The 23,065-nt window shown below is 39.2% G+C and overlaps 1 protein-coding gene across 1 annotated transcript in view; it reads right to left on the reverse strand.

The window, feature by feature from the left end:
- akap6 (A kinase (PRKA) anchor protein 6) overlaps positions 1 to 23,065 on the reverse strand; it is a 213,787-nt gene that overhangs the window by 75,522 nt on the left and 115,200 nt on the right. Inside the window, exon 14 of the mRNA XM_085343525.1 lies at positions 17,961 to 18,081. Within this exon, the coding sequence (XP_085199651.1) occupies positions 17,961 to 18,081 (121 nt within the window). The remainder of the gene's footprint in view (positions 1 to 17,960; positions 18,082 to 23,065) is intronic.

Consider the following 23,065-nt stretch of genomic DNA (forward strand, 5'->3'; position numbering starts at 1 on the left):
GAGAAAGAGTACGAGCACACAAAGACACAGAGGTCTGATGTGAACACACACACACACACACACACACACACACACTGAAACATATATAAGAAAATGTGAGAAAGTGCGGAGACACACATGCGCACATCGACACAAAGACACACAGCACGAGCTAGCGGAGATACAAACACACACTTTGCACGTGTGCACATTTAGAGCGCAAAAACACGCACTGTTTACACGTGTGGAGCTCCAAACACATACATGGTTAAGCTCATACACTGTACGCACTGTGAAAAGAAAACACAAACATGCTGCCAAGGAAAGCATATGACAACAATGTGCACACATGTGCTCACAAACAGACGAGAAAGACTCAACAATAACCTCGTGGAAATCATGGAAGGGTCCAAATGAAAGGTGCACAAGGTCAACCAACATATATATATATATACACACCCGCATATAAAAAAAGGAACCAAGTGCATTTACATTTTGCTAGCACATATTCTTGGATTCTGCCCCTCTGCATAACACCCAGTTCAAAATAATCCTTATTTACTTCATACTGGGCAAAACAGGCACATACAAACTCTTGTCCCAATCCACTGAAGCTAGCTTTCTTCTGATTGGCTGCCCCTCATAAACAGAGAGGGTGCTTTGAGTACTCCAGGAGAGTAGAAAAGTGCTATATAAGAATCAGTCCATTTACCATTTACCCTATCTGAATAAAACTTTTTTACAAACTTCGTCACACATGCAAAGACTATTGAAATCTATATACTTTTACAAAAGCATTTGTAATAAATTCCAATTCGCTGGGTATTTATTATTTCCCTGCAAATGCAACGTTACATTCTTCATTTGCATTTTATTGTAACTGAAATCAGTATCCACGATGGAAGTTTGTTTGACTCACCAATAAATATGCAATGAAGTATTTGAAAAAGTCTTGCAGGCCCAGCAAAAACTGGCCTTAGTGTGTGGTTTTATTAGTTTGATAGAACTGGCAATAAGTTTTCGCATGGACGGCCTGTTTAAGGTCATAGAAAAGCATCGGATTTGAGTTTGAAATAGGATTTTGATCGCGGATGATTTCCCACAACTACGAGAGATAGATATCAGTAACTTTGTTTCTTAGATTGCTTTGCTTTTTGCTTTTGCAATCCTGTAGCTTACTTTACTTTGACAAACAGGTTCTAATGCAGTGACTTCTCGATTCAACAGGTCTGGCAGTAATCATGCCTGGTTGTTGGCTTCAAAAATACTTACTTTTCATGTCATGATTATTTACTCTGATTTCAAATGTTCTTTGTAGTGTGTCCCAGGGGGACCATATTAGCGCTTGTTTGTCTTTATGCAGCACCTGCTGCTGAAATTTTCAGCTCTTCGAGCCTTGTGTGCCCTCACACTGTCCTCACAGCGGTCTAGGGCACAAACCTGTCTAAAAGTGTGAGCAACAAAGCTATGTGAAACACTGTGTAGTCTGCATGTCTGAAGCAGACCGCTTGGGGACTATAAAAGTCAGAAGGCCAGACACAAAATTGTCGTACTTCATTAATAACTTGAATTTTTCATTGTTTTGAAATGTTGCGTTTTTGAACTTTTGCCTTCATATCATATTCTTATTGACTCAGTGGAGTTTCTGCTGCTGTCAGTGCTGCTGTTGAGACATTTAGCTGGTGATTCTTTATACATGGATGTATTATTGCATGAGTTCATGCATAATGTTAACTATTATTACTACTTAACTACTTTCTTTTGTTTTGTGTTGTTCTGATTGATATTACGCTATATAGCCACACAAAGGGACAGGTAATGACTATGACACTGATGTAATGTTCTGCTGGGAAGCCTGGGGTCCGGGCATTCTTTTGGATATTATTATGACACCTGCTACCTGTTTAAACATTGCAGTCTCACAGGAGAAAGAGCCCAGATTCTTGAACGAGCCTCCAAACTACGAGGATCCTGACCCAATGTCCTTGTTGCTCAACAGCATTAGCTTACTTTAATGCTGTGGTTGATTGGGCTACATTTTCTGCAGTACTTGTAAGTGACATCCCAATGAGAAGATGCTGTTATTTTTCTTCTCATGGTGGAAGATGTGTAGGACACATATCTTCACGCAGTCCTCTGAGTCTTCATTGTTTATGCCCAAATAACATCTGGTACACATACACACATAAAAAACTCAAGAAGACAGACAAAAGTTGACTGAGTTGACTGAGGGATTGGAAATATACGGAGATAAGTGAGGAAAAACACACACACAGACACACGTGTGCACACACACACACCTCCACAAAGAGACACAGTCCCAGAAGACTTCAGTTCTCTGCTCATATAACAAGCAGCGACAAACGACAAAACGCGACATCAGGATGTATGAGCCGAGAAACGTTCGACTCAACACATCGTTTCCCGACACGCGGATACACACACACACACACACGGCGAGCACACGGCAGACACACACCATGGCAGCAGCAGAGCTCTGCAGGTCTCTGGAGAGAAGAAAGGGGAGTATCAGTCTACAAAGAAAGAAAGAGGAGCATGTGTGTGAGTGTGTGACAGAGAGATTTTCCTGAGCTGCAGGAAGTTTCTTTTGTAGGATAAGGAGAGATTTTTGCTGTTTCAAAGTGGGGGTTTTTTAAACGATTTTCTCCTTCATTTCTCACCCGCATCCTTTTTCTTTTTCTTCCTTCTCTCTCCACCTCGTATTTACAGTCAGATTTTCTTTCTGCGTGCGTCATTTTAAAGATACAGAGGTCAGATCTGGAGCATCTTTTAGTCCCTTTCTTCTTGTTCCTCCTTTAATTGTTCTCTTTCCTTCGTGAACTTTAAGTCACACGTCAGCACATTCAGATTTTCAAGATGCTGTATTTGTTTCACATTTTGCTTTTCTCTTTCCATATTTTCTTTCTAACTTTATGCCTGCTCCTTTGTACCCTTCTTTTTTCTCTTTCCTTATTAAATCCTTTAGCTTTCAATTCTTTCCTTTGTTTTACTTCTTTCTTTCGTTAAGTGAAGCATCATTTTCATTCTTCTTGTTTTCACCTTCCTTTCTTCTTTCTTTTCTTAGAGTTTCATCAGTTCTTCTTTTTTAACCACTGATTTCTTTCCCCTCAATGTTCCATCCTTTTCAGAGTTTGCAGTTTATTCTTCTTCTTACTTTTGCTTCCTCTTGTTCCATATTTAACATTTGGTCTTTCTTTCTTTTCTACTTTTCATCTCTTTTTTCCCATTCACTTCTTTCTTCCTCCATCTTAGTTATTACAGTAAAAGGGTTGGAAAACGTCACTATACAGATGTTTGCAGGAACAAAATACTTTTGCTTCTTTCTTCCAGTTGTTTATTCTTTTTCCCCTCCCGTCCCCTTCTCATCCTCCCTCTCTCCTCCTGTATGGAGGGAGGTTGGGAGCGTTAGGAGCACAGCGAGAATTGCAGCAACAATTACATGTGAAATTAGCCTCGCCTCATAGCCTGCAGTGTAATTCCAGCCTTCTGAGGCGTGGCAAAGTCATCTGTCTCTAATTAAAGATTTTCTTTCTCTCTACCTCCCTCTCTCAGCCTCCCTCTCTCTCCCTCTCGGGTTAACATTCATCTTCATTCATCCCTCTCTCTCTCTGAATCTGAGAAGATTTGGGTAAAACCTAAGTTATTGCAGGTTAGAATTTTTAGCAGTTAAAACTAATGATTTCCAACTTTACATCTCACATACATGCATATAATATTTGCTTTGGATTCTTTACTTTCTATTTTCGTTGTTCATTGTGTTCTTCTTTTAATCAGAATAGTCCTGTACAGCCGTCTGTCTGACTTAATGAAAGACGCATACATCTGTGTTTTTCTTTAACTCGATATTCCCCAATGAAACGGAATAAGACAGATGCACTGACAGATAAAGTGACAGCAGAAAGAGGAGACAGAAAAACAGACAAAGCTGAGAGGATATAGGACTTAAGCCTTCTGTATGTTTCTCAGGCATGATTCTCTACTGGAATATAACCTAGACCGTGTGTGTTGGTGTGCTCAGCCTCCCGGTGAGGTTGTGTACTCTCACTGTTGCCCTCAGGGCTCAAGATGAAGAAACAGAGAGAGGAGCGAGAGAGGAGAGACACAGAGGACAGAAAGAGAAAGTGAAGCTTCTGTGTTTCCATCGTGTTTCTACAGGACGCTTTCCTCTCCAGACAGACAGGATTGCCAGTTGTTTCTTCAAACGCTTAAAAGTTTGTTGTGTTTGCATTTTCCTTGAATTTATCCACGTTTTTGATACGCGACTATGATAACAACTTGTGTTAACCAAGTAACATTCTTAAAGTGGCAATTTTAGAAAAACACCACACTTTTGTTGACTTCAAATGAACATCCATGGGATGGCTGTAGCTCTGGAGGTAACACAAGTCATCTACCTAAGCTTAAGGTTTGTGGCTGCTTCAGTCTGAAGACATGATAGGCTGCAGACAAGACACTGAACCACAAACACACAATGTTACACTCAGAGCACTCGGATGTAGAAAAAAAGCGCTTGTATGAATCTGCATGAATGAGACGTCGCATGAAGAATTTTGAAAGGTAGAGAAGAAATCTGCTCAATCAGAACCAGATCATTTTGCTCTATGACAACACTGTAAACATGATCTAGATGCTTATTGCTAGATCTCTGGATGCTTCACAACATCCAACAGTGACTAAACATAACAGACTGTATGAAAAAGTTACACTTTGCTCATTTTGGAAGGAAGCTGGCGCCCAATCCAAGCCATGAACACCTCATTCAGTTTGCCGGTCATGTGTCAAAAATCTCTGAGCATGGACAAGAAGAGAAAGAGCTTTGGTATTTCAATGGTATGGGAAGAGCCACAGAATAACTTTGATGACTGACTGACTGTTTAGTCAATATTTCTTAAAATTCCAAAACTAAATCATGTATCAGTTACCCTGACCTCTCATCAATAATGAGACCTGTTCAGATGAAATATATTTTTTAGGGTTTTCTGAGCTTCCTGCTTGAAAATGAAATGCCCAAAATTAATTGAGTATTTCTCTGCAATTACAAACTCTATGTATACAATCTTGGTATCAAAATAAAGCTAACACTTGTGAAATTTTATCATAGGCGTAAATATTGCAGCAGATATTACTTTGTCAAAGTTACTGAGACTGGAACACAGAAAGAGTAAGTAGATTTTATCTTCGCCTACTTTTTAAATTTATTTTTAGCATATATTTAACATATATATAAATTTAAAAATATGCTTCAGTTCACATTTCATTCCAGAAATTCAGTATCCAACATATAACCATCATCTGTGCAAAGATTTATATTTCTAAAGTGAAACAGTGAAAAATTACAGCACTGCCACGTTCATGTCACTTCAACAAATCAAAAGTTGCAAGGCTAAACCCCATGTGGGCCCAAATTTACTGCATGTAGCGTCTGTCCAGTCACGTGTCTGTAGGTGGGTCTTAAATGGAGGTTGTTGACGGAAATGACTCTGATGCGGCTAGTTAGCCGTGGTAACTGCTGATATCATAAGGCTACCGGCTACCGGTGAAATAATGGAGGAAATCGGGACGGTAAGCCAATTTCTATCTTAGCGCATTTGCACCACTTTGTGTTTTTGTGGTCGGGACCTTGTGAATCGGAATTGAATCAGTTATAGTGACGAGCCCTTGTAATAACTCTGAAAAGAAGTCACGGGCCTTACTCAAAGGGTTAAACTGCTTTTGTTTAGAAAAATAAAGACGTTTTATAGTCTTTTCTCTCCCTGCATCAGTCTGTGTTAATCATTTCTGTGTTTCTCCTTCTGCTTTAAAGCACAGATAACCAGACGACCAGTGAAAACACACTGCTTGTGTGTACAGCCTCAGACAGAGCTCACACTCTGTCGCACCCACACTGATTGGTTTTGGAACCCAGTTAATGAGCAGGTGTGTGTGCGAGCGTGTGAGTATATAAGTGTGTGTCTGCAGCCCAGCGTTCCATCAGAGCACCATGGGCTATTTGAAATGAGAATTTAGCGGCAGGGATGCACACACACACAGACCCTCAGTCCTGATAGCCACTGTAATTAGTTGGACTCCACTGGAACTCGCCACAGGGAGAGAGAGGAAAAGAGACAAAGAAAGAGAGAGACGGGTGGGGGACATGTGTGATGACTTAATGCAATGAAACAGTTTCACATAAAATCTTGAACTGAAATTTCTGATTTTTACCAAAGACCCTAAGTCTTAAGTATGCCTCCACTTACACTTTCTGTAACCGTTCCTTCACCTTCCTGCTTTCCTTAAATCTCATCATGTAAGGTCTCCATCGCACACACAGAAACAATATTGTTTAACTATTGTTATCAGGGCTCAATAATGCATGAAAAAGAAAATGCCAAATTCAAGACCATCTCTTTGTATTTTCATGGTCTCCTTGTCCTCCTGTGTGACCTGCCTTTTCTATCTTTTTCTCCCACTTCTGGTCTCTCTTTGTCTCTTTTCTATTGGTGTGTATGTTTGCGTATCTATGGAATTGGCACACCTAGAAAGGCACCATGAATACTGAAAAGAATACATAGGTTTAGGAGGAACAAATGCATCCATACAGATAGCATTTCTCTCAGCAACACAATGCAAAAACACATGCTACATGCTACATTTGTGAAGTATTTATTTCATGTTCCTTGAAAATATTGACAAACAACAAAGCTACCTATCACAAGTATTAGCTAAAAACTGCCCAGTACTACGTAGGTTCAAGTAACCAAGATAGAAGTTTTTGCTGGATGAATACAAAGAATTAGGTCGAACTGGCTGAAACAAGTATCAACTGATTCTGAACTGCGTTTTAACAATCACAGCATCTCCAGTGCTTTTGTATTCTATTATGTCCTGCTGCAGTCCTACCTCCAGTTGTTTTTCATTAGTAATTTAAACTTTCACTGATACCCAATGTGTTTATATATGATAAAGAGACATCAAATGTGTGGGATGTGCTTCCACTTTATGTGTGTGCTTGCACATTAACTCCATGCTTTAATGTTTCCCTGTGTATTTTTATTAGCTGTGTGCATGTGTGTGCGGTGAGTGAAGTTATTTCTGTGTTTCAATTAAATATTATCATGGTCTGTGAAATGTCACAAACACACACACACACACACACACACACACACACACACACACACACACACACACACACGCTTCTAGGAAAAGAGCACTAGCGCCGCCTCCTGTGGACTTGGGGACAGAACCTTGATCATCTACTGGCTGAGTTTGATGGGCCTTGATGTGTGATTGGTTGACACTCTCTACAAGGTCCGATGCTTGTTTCATCTCGCTGTGGGCCCGCGATGTACACACCAACACAAAACGAGGCACACACGCACCAGCTGGATCCACACAAACGGTCAGGGACACAGCTGAAACATGCACTGAAAAAAGTGAGCATCAACAGAGTACACATAACATGAACACAAACAGAAGCCTGCACGGAAAGATGAAGAAAAAACACACACAGAAAAATAATCACTTGGATAAATAACAGGAGACAGAAGACAGAAAGGAGAGGGGAAGACATGGATAAAAGTTTACTGTGAAAGACTTGATCACATTCCACAGTAACTAACCACTGTAACTAACCACTGTAACTACCACTGTAACTAACCACTGTAACTAACCACTGTAAAGCTACTATCAGAATTTGTTTTGATCTTCATTTCACAAAATATTTCTATTTTGAGGAAGGGGAGGGGCCAACATTCACACGCATTCCTACTGGATGCTTCAGAGAGCAACTTGGGATTAGTAACTTGCCCAAGGATACTTGGCATGCAGACTGGGGAGCCAGGGATCGAACTCTGGCTAGAGGGTTGCCACCTTGTGCCTTTGGATCAGGGAACAAGTCCTGACTATCATTTGCACTTATGCACCAAAAAACAACTAAGAGTACCTGGCGTCTTGTGGTGCCTGAAGTCAGGTCCTTGAAGGCGCCCAATCTGGGAACTAGACTAACCTACTGAGGGAATTTAACATTCAAACAGTGAATGACAGTGTGACCAAATTATGTGAGACTGGGAGAAATAGTTTGTCTGATTTGAACCCGAGCAGTGTTTTGCTATTGGACTTCCATGAACTAGAATATGCTTAAAAAGGGATTTACTAACCACAGAAAAAGAAAAAGAAATACAATTCAAAATACAAACAAACACTGTGTTTGAAGACAAGGGTGTCCATAAATGCATGTAACACCCTAGGCCACAAGTCAATGAGCAATTTTGTAATCATGTTGACAGATCCATAGCCGTATGCTCTAAGCACTCTAGTGTCTGACAGAGATTGTCAACTCCCATCTCTGGCAGAACTTCAACAGAATTCCAAGGACAGCTGACAACAGAATTTCCATAAAGGATACTTTCTGATTCAGTAGCCTCAGAATCTCTGCTTTTTGCAGACGATGTGGTTTTGTTGGCTTCATTGACCAACAAAACCACATCGTCTGCAAAACGTTTGCACCAGAATATGAAGTAGCTGGCATGAGATTTAGCAGCTGATAATCAAAGATCATGATTTTTGGTTGGAAAAGGGTGGAGTTTAAGTATTTCAGGGTCTTGAACACAAGTGATGGAAGATGGAAGTTTTTCACAGGACTGGAAAATTCATTGAAAAACTAAATACACCCCTAGAGAAGGCGAGAAGCAGCCACATATTGCTAATCAAATGCACTTAATTAACTGACAATATTATACGTTCACACAATGAGGAAAGACATCAGCAATCATCTTAGAGAAGCAAATGTTACTGTCCATGACTGTGGGAAGGCTTATAAGGTCTTTTCCAGAAAGTTTTAACTTTAAGTAACATTTTTGTACAGTGAAAAAGATTATTCACAAGTTGAGAATATTCAAGACAGGTACCAACCTTTCCAGATGTGGATTTCCTGTCAATTTCACCCCAAGGTCAGACTGTGCGAGGTTCAGAGAAATATTTTTAAAAAGCAAGCGCTACATCTCAGACTCTACAGACCTCAGCAAGTTAAATATTCAAGTCCATGACAGTCCAGTTAGAAATTTTTTTAAAAAGTATGGCTTGTTTGGAAGGATTCCCAAGAGAAAGTCTCTTCACTCTGAAAAGAACATGGCAGCAAAGCTTAGGTTTGCGGAGATTCATCTGAACAAACCACATCTGAACAATGTCCTTTGAAGCAATGGACAAAAGACCCAAATTTGGCCATAATGCACAGCAAATTTTCTAATCTGATCTGATCCGATCATCCTGTTTGGTGAAAAACACAGCATATCAGCACAAACAACTCATACCAACTGTAAAACATGATAACGGAGGGGTGATGATTTGGGATTGTTTTGAAGCCACGGGACCTAGGCACCTTGCGGTCATTGAGTCCACCATAAACCCCTCTTGATAACAAAGTATTCTTCAGTCAAACGTGAGGTCATCTGTCTTTTTAGTTTTAGTTGTCACAACACAACTGCGATCCCAAATGCACCCGCAGCTAAATGACTAAAAAAGAAAAAAAGATCAAAGTCCAGACCTCAACCCAGTAAAAATGCTATGGCAGGACCTGAAGAGAGCTGCACATAAATGAATGCCTACAAATCTCAATGAACTGATGCAACAGTTTTAAGGAGAGTGGGCCAAAATAACCACATAATGAAGTGAGAAACTGATAAATGATTACATCAAGATACTGATGTTAAAGATGCTTCTACAAGCTACTGACTCATGGGGTGTACTTAGTTTTTAATTGCACTACAGAGAGTTTGGTGGAAACTTTATTTTTCACATAAATGTAGGGCATTTTTTTTACAAATGTAAATATATTACTGTGTGCTGCATACTATATATTATAGTACTTTTTTATACTTAAAAGGTGGGCTTTCTCTCCCCTTAGAAACTTAATAAGCACTTTCCAGATGTTGACCACAAACTAGAAGGATTTTACATAAAAGTTTTTTTTTCTTCTCCAGATTCACTTATGTGTCTGGAACACTACACATATCTGTATCAAAGAGCACACAAACACTCCTCTCCTCCTTCCTCCCTGCTTTCCAAGGTTGATAAGTGCCTCACTCTAACATCACAATAAACAGTAGAGCCTCGGCCTGCCAAGGCTACTCACAGAACAACTGTCAGCCCAGCTATCCTTTTCCGGAGGACACACACACACACACACACACACACACACACACACACACACACACACACACACACACACACACAAAGACAACACAAAAATGCCCACATACACACTGCTTTTTCAGTTCCACACCACGCAAAGGCAAACACTCACACACCCACACCTCCCAAAAAACCCCAACTTTTGTTGGGCCCTGTTGTTGCTATGGTTACAAGGTCGAGTCCCCCCAGTATTCTAGGGGAGCACAGCGAGGTTCTTTAACGGTCACATGGAGCGAAAAAAAAAATCACTGCAAAAACAAGAGGGTTAGAGCTGCTTTTCTGCAGGATACACACAAACTGAGAGAGGCAGGAGTAGTGAAATGTCCAAGCATTCATTTGTACTGCATGAGCATATATAACACATGGTAACATAGCTCCCACATATTATGTGTCGCGTTCTTGTTAATAATAGTGAGCCTGTTATGACTGAATGTTTATCCAACACAGTCATAAGAAGGTTGGATGAAGTGCTCCCATAATAAATATGGATTGCAGTGGTAGTTTATATTAGATCCAGCTCTGTTTAGAGCCATAAGGAAAAGAGAAAAAAACAGTTTTGCATGAATTAAAACTTCATTTCAGACCACCTTAGACAGCACAGAGGATAAACAGAGGCTCCCAATAGTAAAAAATAAATAAATAAATATTTTACAAAGGCAGCATGGTGACCTACAGCTCAGCACAGCAGGCGACACTATACATACCAGGGAGAGGGATCCCAGTGAAGGTTTTCAAAAACCCAACATCCATACTGGACTGAATCAGTCATAATGGAAATGCATTGACACAAAGCTTTAACCTCCTAAGACCCGAACTCTTCCACGGCATGCATTTTTAAATTCTCTTTGATATTTGGGCATATTGGGGCCCGATGAATGTAAAAATAAAGAATTACCAGATTTGTTTTTTTACCTAATTTTTGTTTCTAAGAAAAATGAGAGTCACATATGAGGATATTCGTTATATCTACAGTAGCAGTATAATGTCCTCATAAGTAGATATCAGGCCCTTGTAGAGCAAAATTGAGAATTTTGGTCTAAATAACCCAAAATGTGATGTCCACATATGTGGACGCCAGGTCCTAGGAGGTTAAGGAAAGGCTCCAGGTATTGTACCATCGAGATACCTGAAGAGTCAACACGTACTCACTCCCAAAGTGTAACATTTTACACTAGGTGACAAATCGTCGGTATATTACGCTTCTGCTTGCTGCGTTACTGTTTATCCATTGTGCTCATACTGTCATCGTATCAGCAGGGGTGTATATAAGCACCATGTAAAATTGAAGTAGCAAGCTATAATGTAAACAGTCTGGGAAACCCAATTGAGGAGATAAATTTATGGCTGAACTGAAGAAGGAAGAAACAGAAGTAACTTTTCCTTGAAAGACTCATTTGGTGGAATTGGAACATGAAACACTAAAAAAAATGGAGGTTCAATCAGGTTTCATATTCCTGGACCCAGGATTCCAAAAGAGGCGTAAGCATTTAAATTTTCAGTTAAGTGAGCTTTGAATTACATAAGTGCGAAGAAAGATACTGATGGGAGGTCTGAGGATATCTGCACGACCATCTTACCCAGGTTATTATACTATTCCAAGCACTCTCAATTGAAATAAACGATAAGCAATTCAATCAAATGGGACAAATTAGTATCACAGTATATTTGGCAAGGGAAAAAAACGAGAATAGGACTTTAAACCTGCATACTGAAAAAGAACAAGGGAGAATTTGCATTACCCTGCTTAAAAAAGGAATATATTTCAGACTTATTCTGAAACTACTGTGCAAAGCAAGATGGAAGGAAACTGAAGAACACTTTACTGGGTATATTCCAATTCAAGCATGGCTGAGTGACAAAAGACTGATCCAAAAACTAATGGACCTGGGTAATAAATGGATTAATTTATCTGTGAAAACATGGCAAAATATTATCATCAAGGTTAGTTTGATAGAAGAGATAAAGAAGCTACTGACACGATATTGATTTTGTACCTAATAAATTATATGCAAACCATAAGCAATGGACCATTAAGGGTCTCTCCTTATATTGTACCTTTTTTAAATAAAGTGACACTGTGCAAAGTGTGGCTTTTAACTGAAAAATGTTAAAAAAGAAGTTAAAAAAAAAGATTCCTCTTCAGATTCCTAGTCATAGTTTTAAGGAAGAGATTCAAATAGCACTCAACAGCTTAATAAAAGTGCTTTTCAGTGCCTATTAGGCAGACTCTGATCTAAACGTGATCTAAAGAATATAAAAGGGAATCAGTACCTACATAAAGCAAAAATGGCAGAGGGAAGCTAGTTAAGTTCAGTTTAGTTTATATAGCACCACAACAACAGTTGCCTCAAGGTGCTTTATGCCAAAGACACTACAATAATATAGAGAAAACCCAACAATCAGTGGAATAAAAAGAAATCTGTTTGCAAAACTGAGCTTTCCAATGGAGGATTGAGAATAACATGTTAAGGCTCACTGGGGTTGTTTGGTGTGAAGAGTCTTCATGGATATTTCATTACTCCGATTCAGAGGTCACATCACTCAAGCTCTTGCAACTTCCTTTAATGTCCTCCCTTCATTTATGCTAGTTTTATTTTATTATTTTATTATGCTTCATTTATTGCCACATGTTGTTAAGTCTATCTTTGAAATCATGCCTAAATAGACCTCTGCATTACTTACTGTACCTTATTTATCTTCGTTTTATATATTCTGCTCCTGCGAACAATTCTGGAGAAGAAACACTTTAAACTTTTGGTGACTTTCTGCCAAAATAATGTTTAAATAAACTATTTTTCCTGCGCCTACCACTAGGCTGAACTAATGCCATGCTAATTCACGTAATGGATACATTAAGCCAAGGAAAATGAAAAGTACATCTGCCAACACTCTGATAACAAAGAGATCCGCCTGTAATCAGATAACTGAAACAGTGGTGACACTCAGCTGTGCACATCCGTCAGTGCAGCAGCACAAGTGGATGTGTCCCTGTTGGGCTGAGCAGAGAAATTATCGTCTTTGTTTCTAGAGACTGTTCCCATAGATTTCAATTTAGGATTCTTTGAGTGCTGTGTCCCTCTCTTTTAATGTCTCTGCTTAAAGCAAGTCAGAAATCACAGTTTTACACTCGTCATCACTAGTTTTCCAACTAGCCACTGGTTTAAGCTTAATTCTTAGAAAATCAGCAGTCACATGGCTTCATGTTCCTGATTGTTTGGATTACAGCATGAAGCTTTAGCCTACACAAAACTATGCTGTTATCACTATCTCTACTTTTAAGATTAGGCTTAAAACTTTCCTTTTTGCTAGAGCATATAGTTAGGGCTGGATCAGGTGACTCTGAATCCTCCCTTAGTTGTGCTGCAATACGCGTAGGCTTCTGGGGGATTCCCATGATGCATTGAATGTTTCTTCTTCAGTCACCTTTCTCACTCACTATGTGTTAATAGACCTCTCTGCACTGAATCATACTTCTTATCAATTTCTGGCTCTCTTCCACAGCATGTTTTCTATCCTGTCTTCCTTCTCTCACCCCAACCAGTTGCAGCAGATGGCTCCGCCCCTCCCTGAGCCTGGTTCTGCCGGAGTTTTTTGCCATTAATGCCCATCTATTACTCAGATGAATGACTAATCCCTTTGGTAGGGGTTTGATTACACCAGTAATGATTTTAATTGAACACTTTAATGAGAAAATGCTTTGTTTAAATGCAGAAATTCAGGTAAATGAAAGACACAGTGCTATCTACAGCCATAAATATACAAGGAAAATACAAGGATACAAAGTTGTTGGGGCACAAGCGCATTTTATAGCTGCTACATGAATGCAGTGGATTCACTGTCATGGTATTTTTACAGTTTGAACACAGCACAACAACCTCTATAAGATACAAAAGCCCTATATGAGCAGCTTACAGTATACAGGCCTGTAGACCTGTCTCCGTAAGTCTCAGCGGTGGAGAAGGAGAGAAACAGTATAAGAAAGCGACCTTGGACCGGGCGAGGAGACGCTGTTGAGCTCCGCATCAATATTTTAGCGGTAGAGTTGACACATCAAAAAAAAAGAAAAAAAAGAGAGAAAGACAAAAGAAAGAACGAGGGAGAAAGGAGAAGAAGAGAATGCCCAGCGATTCCAGAGTCATCCAATATTCATGCACGCATCATCGCTGCCATGAATATTCATATGGAGATGAATATTTAAGTGCAACTCCTATGGAGAAATTAGGTTCATCTTTACACTTATCAATAATTTGCAGGCCAGGTGAGTCTCATCGGCCACTAAATAAGTCATGTCTGCACGCACGCACACAGACGTTTGAAGGATGGGAAAAAGAGTGGAAAACAACACAAAGTTACATGTCTGCTGGTTCGCAGCAGTGCCTTGTGGGTAAGAAGAGAAAGAGATGTCAGCAGTTTGATCTCTAAAAACAGAGTATGTGCACGCAGTTTATCTATTACCATTAATGAATATACATGCGTACAGTTGCATGGTTGACACACACGTTAACTCCAAAATGTTAAAATGTCCAGCACCAGTAACACTGCTTTGTTTTGGTTATTGGTCTTTTATGTCCAATGTGAACTATCATGTACCTATTTTTAGTGTATTTTTTGCACCAATCCCTCTGATCAAATATTTAGCATCTAGCCAGAATAAGCCGGGGTTTTTGTTTACTGTGGTTTGTAAATAAAAGAAACCAGTTTAGATCCATTTCAATACTTTATTTAGTTGCAGCTCACAGTGACAGAAGCTCTTTTGACAATAGGCAGTATTTCACAAATGAGAAATATTACTGCCGTTAGAAATACCCCAAACCTCCAACTGAGAACTAAAATGAAATAATTAATCACTACGAGCACTGTGACATGAATATTGTACAGCTGAGACTGTGAAGTTAAAAATTTAGTCAAGCCTGATAATGTAGAGCCTAGCCCAGGAAAGACTGTGAAGTGCATTAAACTGGAACTGGGAGTGGATTTAGGTCCACAAGGTTCCACTCCTTGGAAAAACCCACCTAAAGTTTTTGTCTCGATTTTTAATCCACCCAACCGTTTTTAATATTTCCAACCTGACACTAGTGAAATTAACACATTGATTCATGAACATCTGCCAATTGAGTGAATCTGAATTGTACACACATGGCACCAGCTCACACATACCTCAATATTTCATTTACTGTCTCTCAAAATATGACTTACTTATACTTTTTAAACTGTTACACAGTTTAGGAACAAGTATATTTTTATTCGATTCCCCTTTTCGTGTGCGTGCGCGCACCTGTGTGTGTTTGTAAGCATTTAACCCTCCTGCCATCCTTTAAAAAACTCACACCCATCACCCTAGGGACCATTCTCAGCCACGCCATAAAAAGACCATATATCCATATTTTATTCCACTTTAAATTAGCCAACCTTGTAAAACTACTTCTCCCTGAAATATTCATGTAAAGTTTTAATTATATTTTCGTTGTTTTAACCCTTCAAATCCCAGTGTTATTACATGAGCGCCCTGTGTTATAAGCCCCAAAAACCAAAAAACGAAACTAAATATTTCCACAAAAAACCAGTTGAAGTAATATGTGATTGTCATTATAAGTAGGCCTTTAGATGGACCAAAGATTGGCACCAACATACATTTTGACCTGCCATTATTTTTTTTGCATTTTTTTTGCAATTTAAAAATTAAAACTTCAAGGCCCTGAGTCTTCATTGACATCCAAGAAAAGAAGAAAAAATAAAATCATATGATGATAATTTGGGGTTGAAAAATAGCGTTTATAATGGAAGTCAATGGGCAGAAAATGGTCCCCAGGGTGATGGGTGTGGGGATTTCTGCTGCTCAGCCATTTTAGGCTGATTTAAGGAATTCACACTGGAATATTAACATTGACAGGTAAAAACTATCCTGTGGCAAGTTTGGTTATATTCCACTGAACACAGTGGAAATGGCAGCCATTTAACACATAGCAGTGGCACAAAAAGGTCCCAAGAAGGCAGGAAGGTTAAAGGACAGAAGAGCACAATTCAGAAATCTCTAATCGTAACACATCCTGTTCTTCTGTGTTACTCATCTGGTGGCAGTGATGTCATTACACAAACACACAATCTCTCTCTCTCTGTCACACACACCCTTCTCTATGATATGGTTATGAGGGAGGCTATGCCTTGTAATCCTATTCTCCTTGGTGAGGATGAAGACGGGTGTATGTTTGTGTGTGTGCCTGGCTAGAAAAAGGAGCTCTGAGGTGGAGGGAGGATTAGGGCAGGAAAGAGGAAGCCAGCCAAAGTGGGCGGGCATTATTTGCATCAAATACTTATATTTTCTACACAGTTACATGTTTTCTTTTTATATTGAGACTGAAGTCAGTGCTGCTCCTCCATGATGGAAGCAGAGCAGCCGATGGGCCCTTTGTGAATGTTTGGAAACATGTGAAGTCTTTCTTGCCAGGTAAAGTTGTAATAGTGCCTTATCTCCATCACCTCCTGTTTTTTATTATACAAAACAATTTGAAATACTTTACTTATTCATCGCATATTTGGGAATTTCATTTTTTATTCTTTACTATGTCTAATTTTTTATTCTTTTATTCTTTTTCTCTTATTAGAAGTTTGCTGTGTGCCTCCATGTCACATCTATAGCACAGAGTGTGCTGAACTAGATGAGAAAGTGACTCCAAACTGAGGCATCCAAGAGTGTCATAATAGGACCGTGCTGTGCCAGTTGTGAGCTATCTTATCATACTATAAAAAACTTTGTACAAAATCTTTGCACATCGCTGAATGCATCAGCTTAAAATGAACATACTGGCTGTTGAGATTGATGTAGCAACTGTAGCCTCAGCCTATTAGTTAGTGAGATCAGGTTTTGTGAACTCATCCTAACTCATCCTCCTTTTTGACACTAATGGGACCATCATTTACAAACTGAACATCATGTTGCATTCAGAAAAACTTGAAAGACTCTAGTTTACTGAGGTCTTAAACAAAGACTCTGAAGGACCATAGACATCTATACGATTAGAGTTCCTTCTAGAACCAGAGAAGTCACCCCTGCTGGCCATATGAAAGAGTCCAAGCACTTGTACATTGGCTTTTCAGACATGGAAGTTACACTGATGTTTCAGTATACTGCAGCCTACTTCTTAGGCTGTTTTTTTTTTTTGACCAATAGCCTTCATCTCTAAGTATGTCTGTTTTTTTGTTATATCACTAAGTTCTTGCTGACAATGATTTAAAATGCACAAGGCTACTCTATTCCAACAGGGCATATGTTCAGTTTAACACTGATAACTTTCACTACATTGCTAGCACAATCACGCATCAATTGGGTACAAGTGTGTACACTGTGAGGGCAGACAGTAACTTGATTACTTGTTTTTTCCAACCAGATTATGAAGAGTAAGTCACACACTTGTTGCCATGTCCCTCCGATGCAAACTGAAAAGTCCAGACTTGCAGGTTTTATGTGCACATTAAGTCTGCTTAAGAATATCAAATAAAGAATATCAATTGTTGCAGACCTCAAAAGAGTCCACAGAAGGTGCAGACTTCAATGAGTTCTCTGAAAGGATTACCCCTAGTTACACTATTATGGACACTGTAGTGTAAAGGGAAGCACCATGGCAGTAGTTTGATACACAGAAACAACCATGGTACATTTCATCTCAATGCACAGTTTTCCTTCATGGCCCAGCGCCCACAGGCTGGATATTTGGAAGAAGCATCAGTCGCACTGGATGCAGAAGTGTCATGTCTATTCACATGTACTGTGAGTTGGTGAAAGTAACACTATTTACCTTGAAGAGGTGATGTCTCTGCTCTTCTGACAGCATCAGCTGATGACTGTCTGTTACCATGGCGTCCATGTCCATCAGCCAATCCCACAGCTCCTGGTATTCAGCCTCAAACTCCTGCAGACTGACAAAAGGAAGTGAGAGAGAAGAAAGAGTTAAACTGTTATAATTAAATGTTTGTTTTGCTATGATTCATCTTGTCTATTTTATTATTTCCTTTATTATTGTAATTTTTTTTTGTCCTCCGGCAAAGGGAAACGTGGATCTTGTTATATTGATAAAACACATGTCTAAAAACTGACTGACAGATAAAGTTTGCTCTACAGAAAAAGACAACAGAAGGCAAAAAGAAAAAAGTGTCAAAAAGCAAAACTAAAATGCCGTTCCAGGGAGTATTTCATCACATTTTACAGTTGTGGTCATAAGTTTATAGATCATGTGCTTGAATGTCATGGTAAATTTGGGATGTTATAGAGTTGGTTCACAAGTTGAATTTATTTTGAACTTTCTCAAATCCAACACGGTCAGAAATACGTATATATACACTCCCACTAATATTTGGTTAAATGTCCTTTACCAACTTGCACCTCAGCAAGATGCTTTTGGTAGCCACCAACAAACAACTGAACATTAGACCACTCTGTGTGGCAAAGCTGACAGTTCATTTAAATTAGTTGTCTTGTGAGATTATTATAGAAACAATTATTTGATCCCCGCTGAATTTGCAAGTTTGCTCACTTCCAAAGAAATGAACAGCCTGTAATTTAATGCTAGTTTCATATTAATGGAGAGAGACAAATTATCAAACTAAAATTCAGAAAAAAACACATGACATATAAGTTATAGATTGATTTGTATGTCACGGAGTAAATAAGTATTTGATTACCAAGCAAAACATGACTTGTTGGAGAAACTGTTGTTGGTCTCCAGGTTTGCACACATGTCAGGAGGGTTTTGGTCCTCTCCTCTTTAAAGAAACCCTCTAAATACTTTTTGGTTCTTGACTGCCACCTAGCAACTTGAAGCTTCAGCTTCTCTACAGATTATCTGAAGGATTGAGGTCTCTAGACTGGGTAGGCCACTGCATGACCTTAATATGAGTCTTCTTTCGCCACTCCTTTGTTGGTTTGGCAGTATGTTTTGGGTTACTGTCATGCAGGAAGACCCATCCACAACCAATCTTCAGTGAGGCTGAGGATAGGCGGTTCTCATTCAAGACTTTACGATACACTGGCCCCTCAAAGCGGGGAAGTCGTCCTGTGCCCTTAGCAGAAAACCAACCCCAAAGCATAATGTTTCCACCTCTGTGCTCGACTGTAGGGATGATGTTCTTTGGGTCACACTCAGGAATTCTCTTCCTCCAAAGACGGCGAATTGATGCCAAAGAGCTTGATTTTGTTTTCATCTGACAACAACACTTTCTCCCAAGCCCTCTCTGAATCCTTTAGATGTTCAGTGGCAAACTTAAGATAGGCCTGGACATGTGGACCTTTTTAAAACGTATAAATTCCATGAGCAGTAATGTCAAAATGTTTAAGTTGCCTTAAACATTTTAAGTTAACACAAAAAACCCACTATGTGTTTGTTTCCACTCACAGGTATATTATTAAATAGCTACTGAGAAGAGAGACATCCTGGATACACATTTTGGTCGAACCAAATGGCAAAGTTTATGTTTAAAACTTTGTGATGATTCAGAAAAAATAACATCCATGCTCCTGCTGACATCTTCAGCAACTGTATGGGTGTCTTAGAAAGATATTTAGATATTGTGTTCATGACAGTTTATACACAGCAAATTCAAAAGTGTTAAATTTTTTGGTGTTAATAGTCTCCTTGCAAAAGTAGAGTTAATTTTACTCTAAGCAGAGTCACATTCTTTTAATGTAACTCTGAGGTGTAAAATGATAGTAGTTAAAATCGAGTGTTAAAAATGAGTGTTTCTCTGTCAAATCTGGAGGTGTTACAATGGAAACATTAACTCTTGACCTCTTAACTCTGAACTCCTAGAGGGGCTATGACACCAACAGAGTAAATTCGCAGACTCCGCCCCCAGCACGGCTCCAATCGAAGCTGAAGTGAAGCCGTTTCAGAACATTTTGCTCTACATATTTGAGTTGTTTGCCATGCTTGGTAAGTCATTTTTTCAAAGATTGTTTCAATTGTTATTATGAGCTTTTACTTCTGTGGCTCTTTGGAGTTGAGACAAAGCTGTGTGAAAGGCATTAGCCACGTTGCTCGCTGATAGCATAATATTCTGTTTTAGCTAGCTGAAAGGTATTGTTTGCGGGCAAATACCACAGCCTTGAAAAAAGCTTGCATGTGAATTTTCAGTCAAACGTTTGGTCAAATACACCTAAAACAATGTCTAGAATGTGAAATGTTGGTATAATGGTGCTACTTGAAGCCTGAAAACGATCGCCCATAAAAAAAAACAAAAAACGAGCAAACAGCAGTAGCAGACGTCCTGACTCGATTCTACGGTAGCATAGATCCCTCCAGAGTTTTGTGCACACGGTTTAGGTAAAAATGAAAAAGGTTGAGGTTTTACATTTAGTTCAGTATTACCTGTTGCCTGTGTCCTTGTCTTTTGGGAAAATACTTTACACAAGTAATGGCTCAAAGAGGATTCCTTTTTTTTTTTTACTGTGCTGCAATTGTTTACTGGATTATTTGTGCCATTAATTAGTGTCAACTAATTTTTATTCAATCTCCACACAGGATATGCTTGTGAAGATGGAATATGGGGGAGAGCAGAAGTGCGTTGAAGTTCCACAAAGGGATGAATGAAGGACATGCATATTGTATTGAAGAAATAAGTGATGAGAATGCTGTTATTTGCATTTACCATGTCAGACCTTTTGATAAACAAAATTCTAATGAAAGTGAGAACATGTATACTGTTACATCTTTCAGAAAATGTTTTGAAATTGTGGTGCACAGTTCAGAATAAATGTTTTTCAAAAACCATTGCATCTTTTTAGTAAATGTTTATTTCCAAAAGAAATTTCTAGAAGTTCAGAACAGTAAAATTCCCGCTTTTTAGAATGAATTAGAAGATAACTCTTACGTAGTTAAACTAAAATACTCTTTGAGAGTTAATATATAAACTCTTAACACCAAGTGTTAAATTATCAACTCCAGACAGATTTGGTGTTTAACACTAAATCAGAGTTAACGTACCAACTCTCCAAAAAGAGTTAAATTAACACTCTCTGGTGTGGACCCATATAGACACTTTAATAGTGTTGAAATCAAATCCGACAGTGTTAATTTGAACATGCTGGATTTGCTGTGTACAATCAGCACCCAGGCTGTTTAAATTTCTGTTTAAATTTTAATTTTGTAAAACTGTATTCAGACGTGGTTAATATTGTTGGGTCTTTAGCTTACAATATACAATGCCTCGAGGCGCCTAGACGCTACATAAATAAAACTGAATTTAACTGAACTGAAAGTGTAGTACGATAAATAGTCTTACACCCTCACGTCTTCTGTCATCCCCCCACTTCTTGCTGCTTCATCCCACTCCCTTCCCCATTCTCCTTATCCCAGATTTCACCCCCACCTCTCTCCATTTCACCTCATTTTTCCGACCTCTCAATGTCATGGCTTTGCCTCCCACATCCTCCTCTTGCCCAGAATTTCTCCTCCACCTCTCTTTTTCCTGTTTCCTCCTCCTTTTCTTGTTTCCTAGCACTTTCTCTAAATCTTTCTACCTCCCTTTTTTTCTCTTAACATCGTTCCTTTCCTTACTCTCTAGTTCTCCCTCCCCTTTTTCAGCTCACTCCTCCCACTATCACCTCCCTCTTCCCCTTCCTAACTCATCCTCTCACCTCCCCCTTCCCAACACAGGATCACATCAAATATTTATGCTGCTGGAACAGGGGCCGATTGCTCAAACACGCGCATTACTGTCAGCCGTTTTGTTAAGGTGCGTGTGTGTTTATTATTTATATATTCACTGGCTTTCGGTCTCGGCGGGGATCGCCAACATGTTTCTCAACATTAGCGGTGAAATTGTTTGGAATTCTCCGGTCGCTGACGACGACAGTTTGACAGCTCTGTCAGACCCACAGTATTTCCACAGTGACTCGCACACAAGCACACACACTGCACGTACATGCCAGGCAAGGCGACCACACATTAAGAGGTGCTCTCTGAAGCACACACATGAAAATCACTCAAATACACAAACACACACTTACTGAAAATCACAGTTACCCAGAAAGCCGCATACATATTCATCACTTAAAAAAGGAAACACACTACAATTTGATGTTCCATCAAAGTAGGGAGAGTAAACTATGAATGAAATTATGAAAAAAACAACAAATACAACAAAAAATACTCAACTCTCTACCATTGTCTCCTATAAGCTACAAAATTCAAACTATTAATATCTTTGGAATGAATGCATGCATTTATGGGCCTGAATCAGAATACTTTATTAATCCCTGAGGAAATTATATACACGTACATATTTTTACATCTGTTGTTTTGCAATATAGACCCAATAAGTGAGTCTTAACCAAGGGGCAACCTCTGAAGCTGAAAAATGAAGCCAATGCTACATGCATACAAAACTGCAGTTCTACTCACTTTTGGGGCCCAGCCTCAAATGGTTTGAAGTGACAATTTCATATTAAAATGCCCAACTTTACAACCTTAAATGTATATTTACAGCTTGGCACAAAAAATGGATTTAGGATAGGTTCCCTCTTCATAACTTCTGCGAATTTTGAAATCATCATTGATCTGAATACTGGAGTTGGGGGCGAGGTGGCAATACCTGACTGGGACACCTGTTTGACTACAGGTCGTAGAGTACCTGAACAGTGTCTGTAGACAAGTCCATCAGTTCTATTTAAACTACTACCACAGCAATATGCTTGCAACCAAACACAGGGAGTTTTTTCCAACTGGTTGGGCGATACAGATTTTTTCCCTAAACAGGGACAGGTTCTTGCCAGGGGATCACTAACCAACCTTACGTGACTGGGGCATTAGCAATCATTTTCGTAGTGTGTGGCATCAAACTCCAGCAACCACTCGCAACCAGTCAGAGAATACTCGTTGTTCCTTCAAGACCGGCCGTATGGTTTCAG

This window comes from Diplotaxodon limnothrissa, linkage group LG19, assembly GCF_057381915.1.
Source record: "Diplotaxodon limnothrissa isolate DT_005_m linkage group LG19, D_limnothrissa_male_GT1.1, whole genome shotgun sequence".
Taxonomy (NCBI): domain Eukaryota; kingdom Metazoa; phylum Chordata; class Actinopteri; order Cichliformes; family Cichlidae; genus Diplotaxodon; species Diplotaxodon limnothrissa.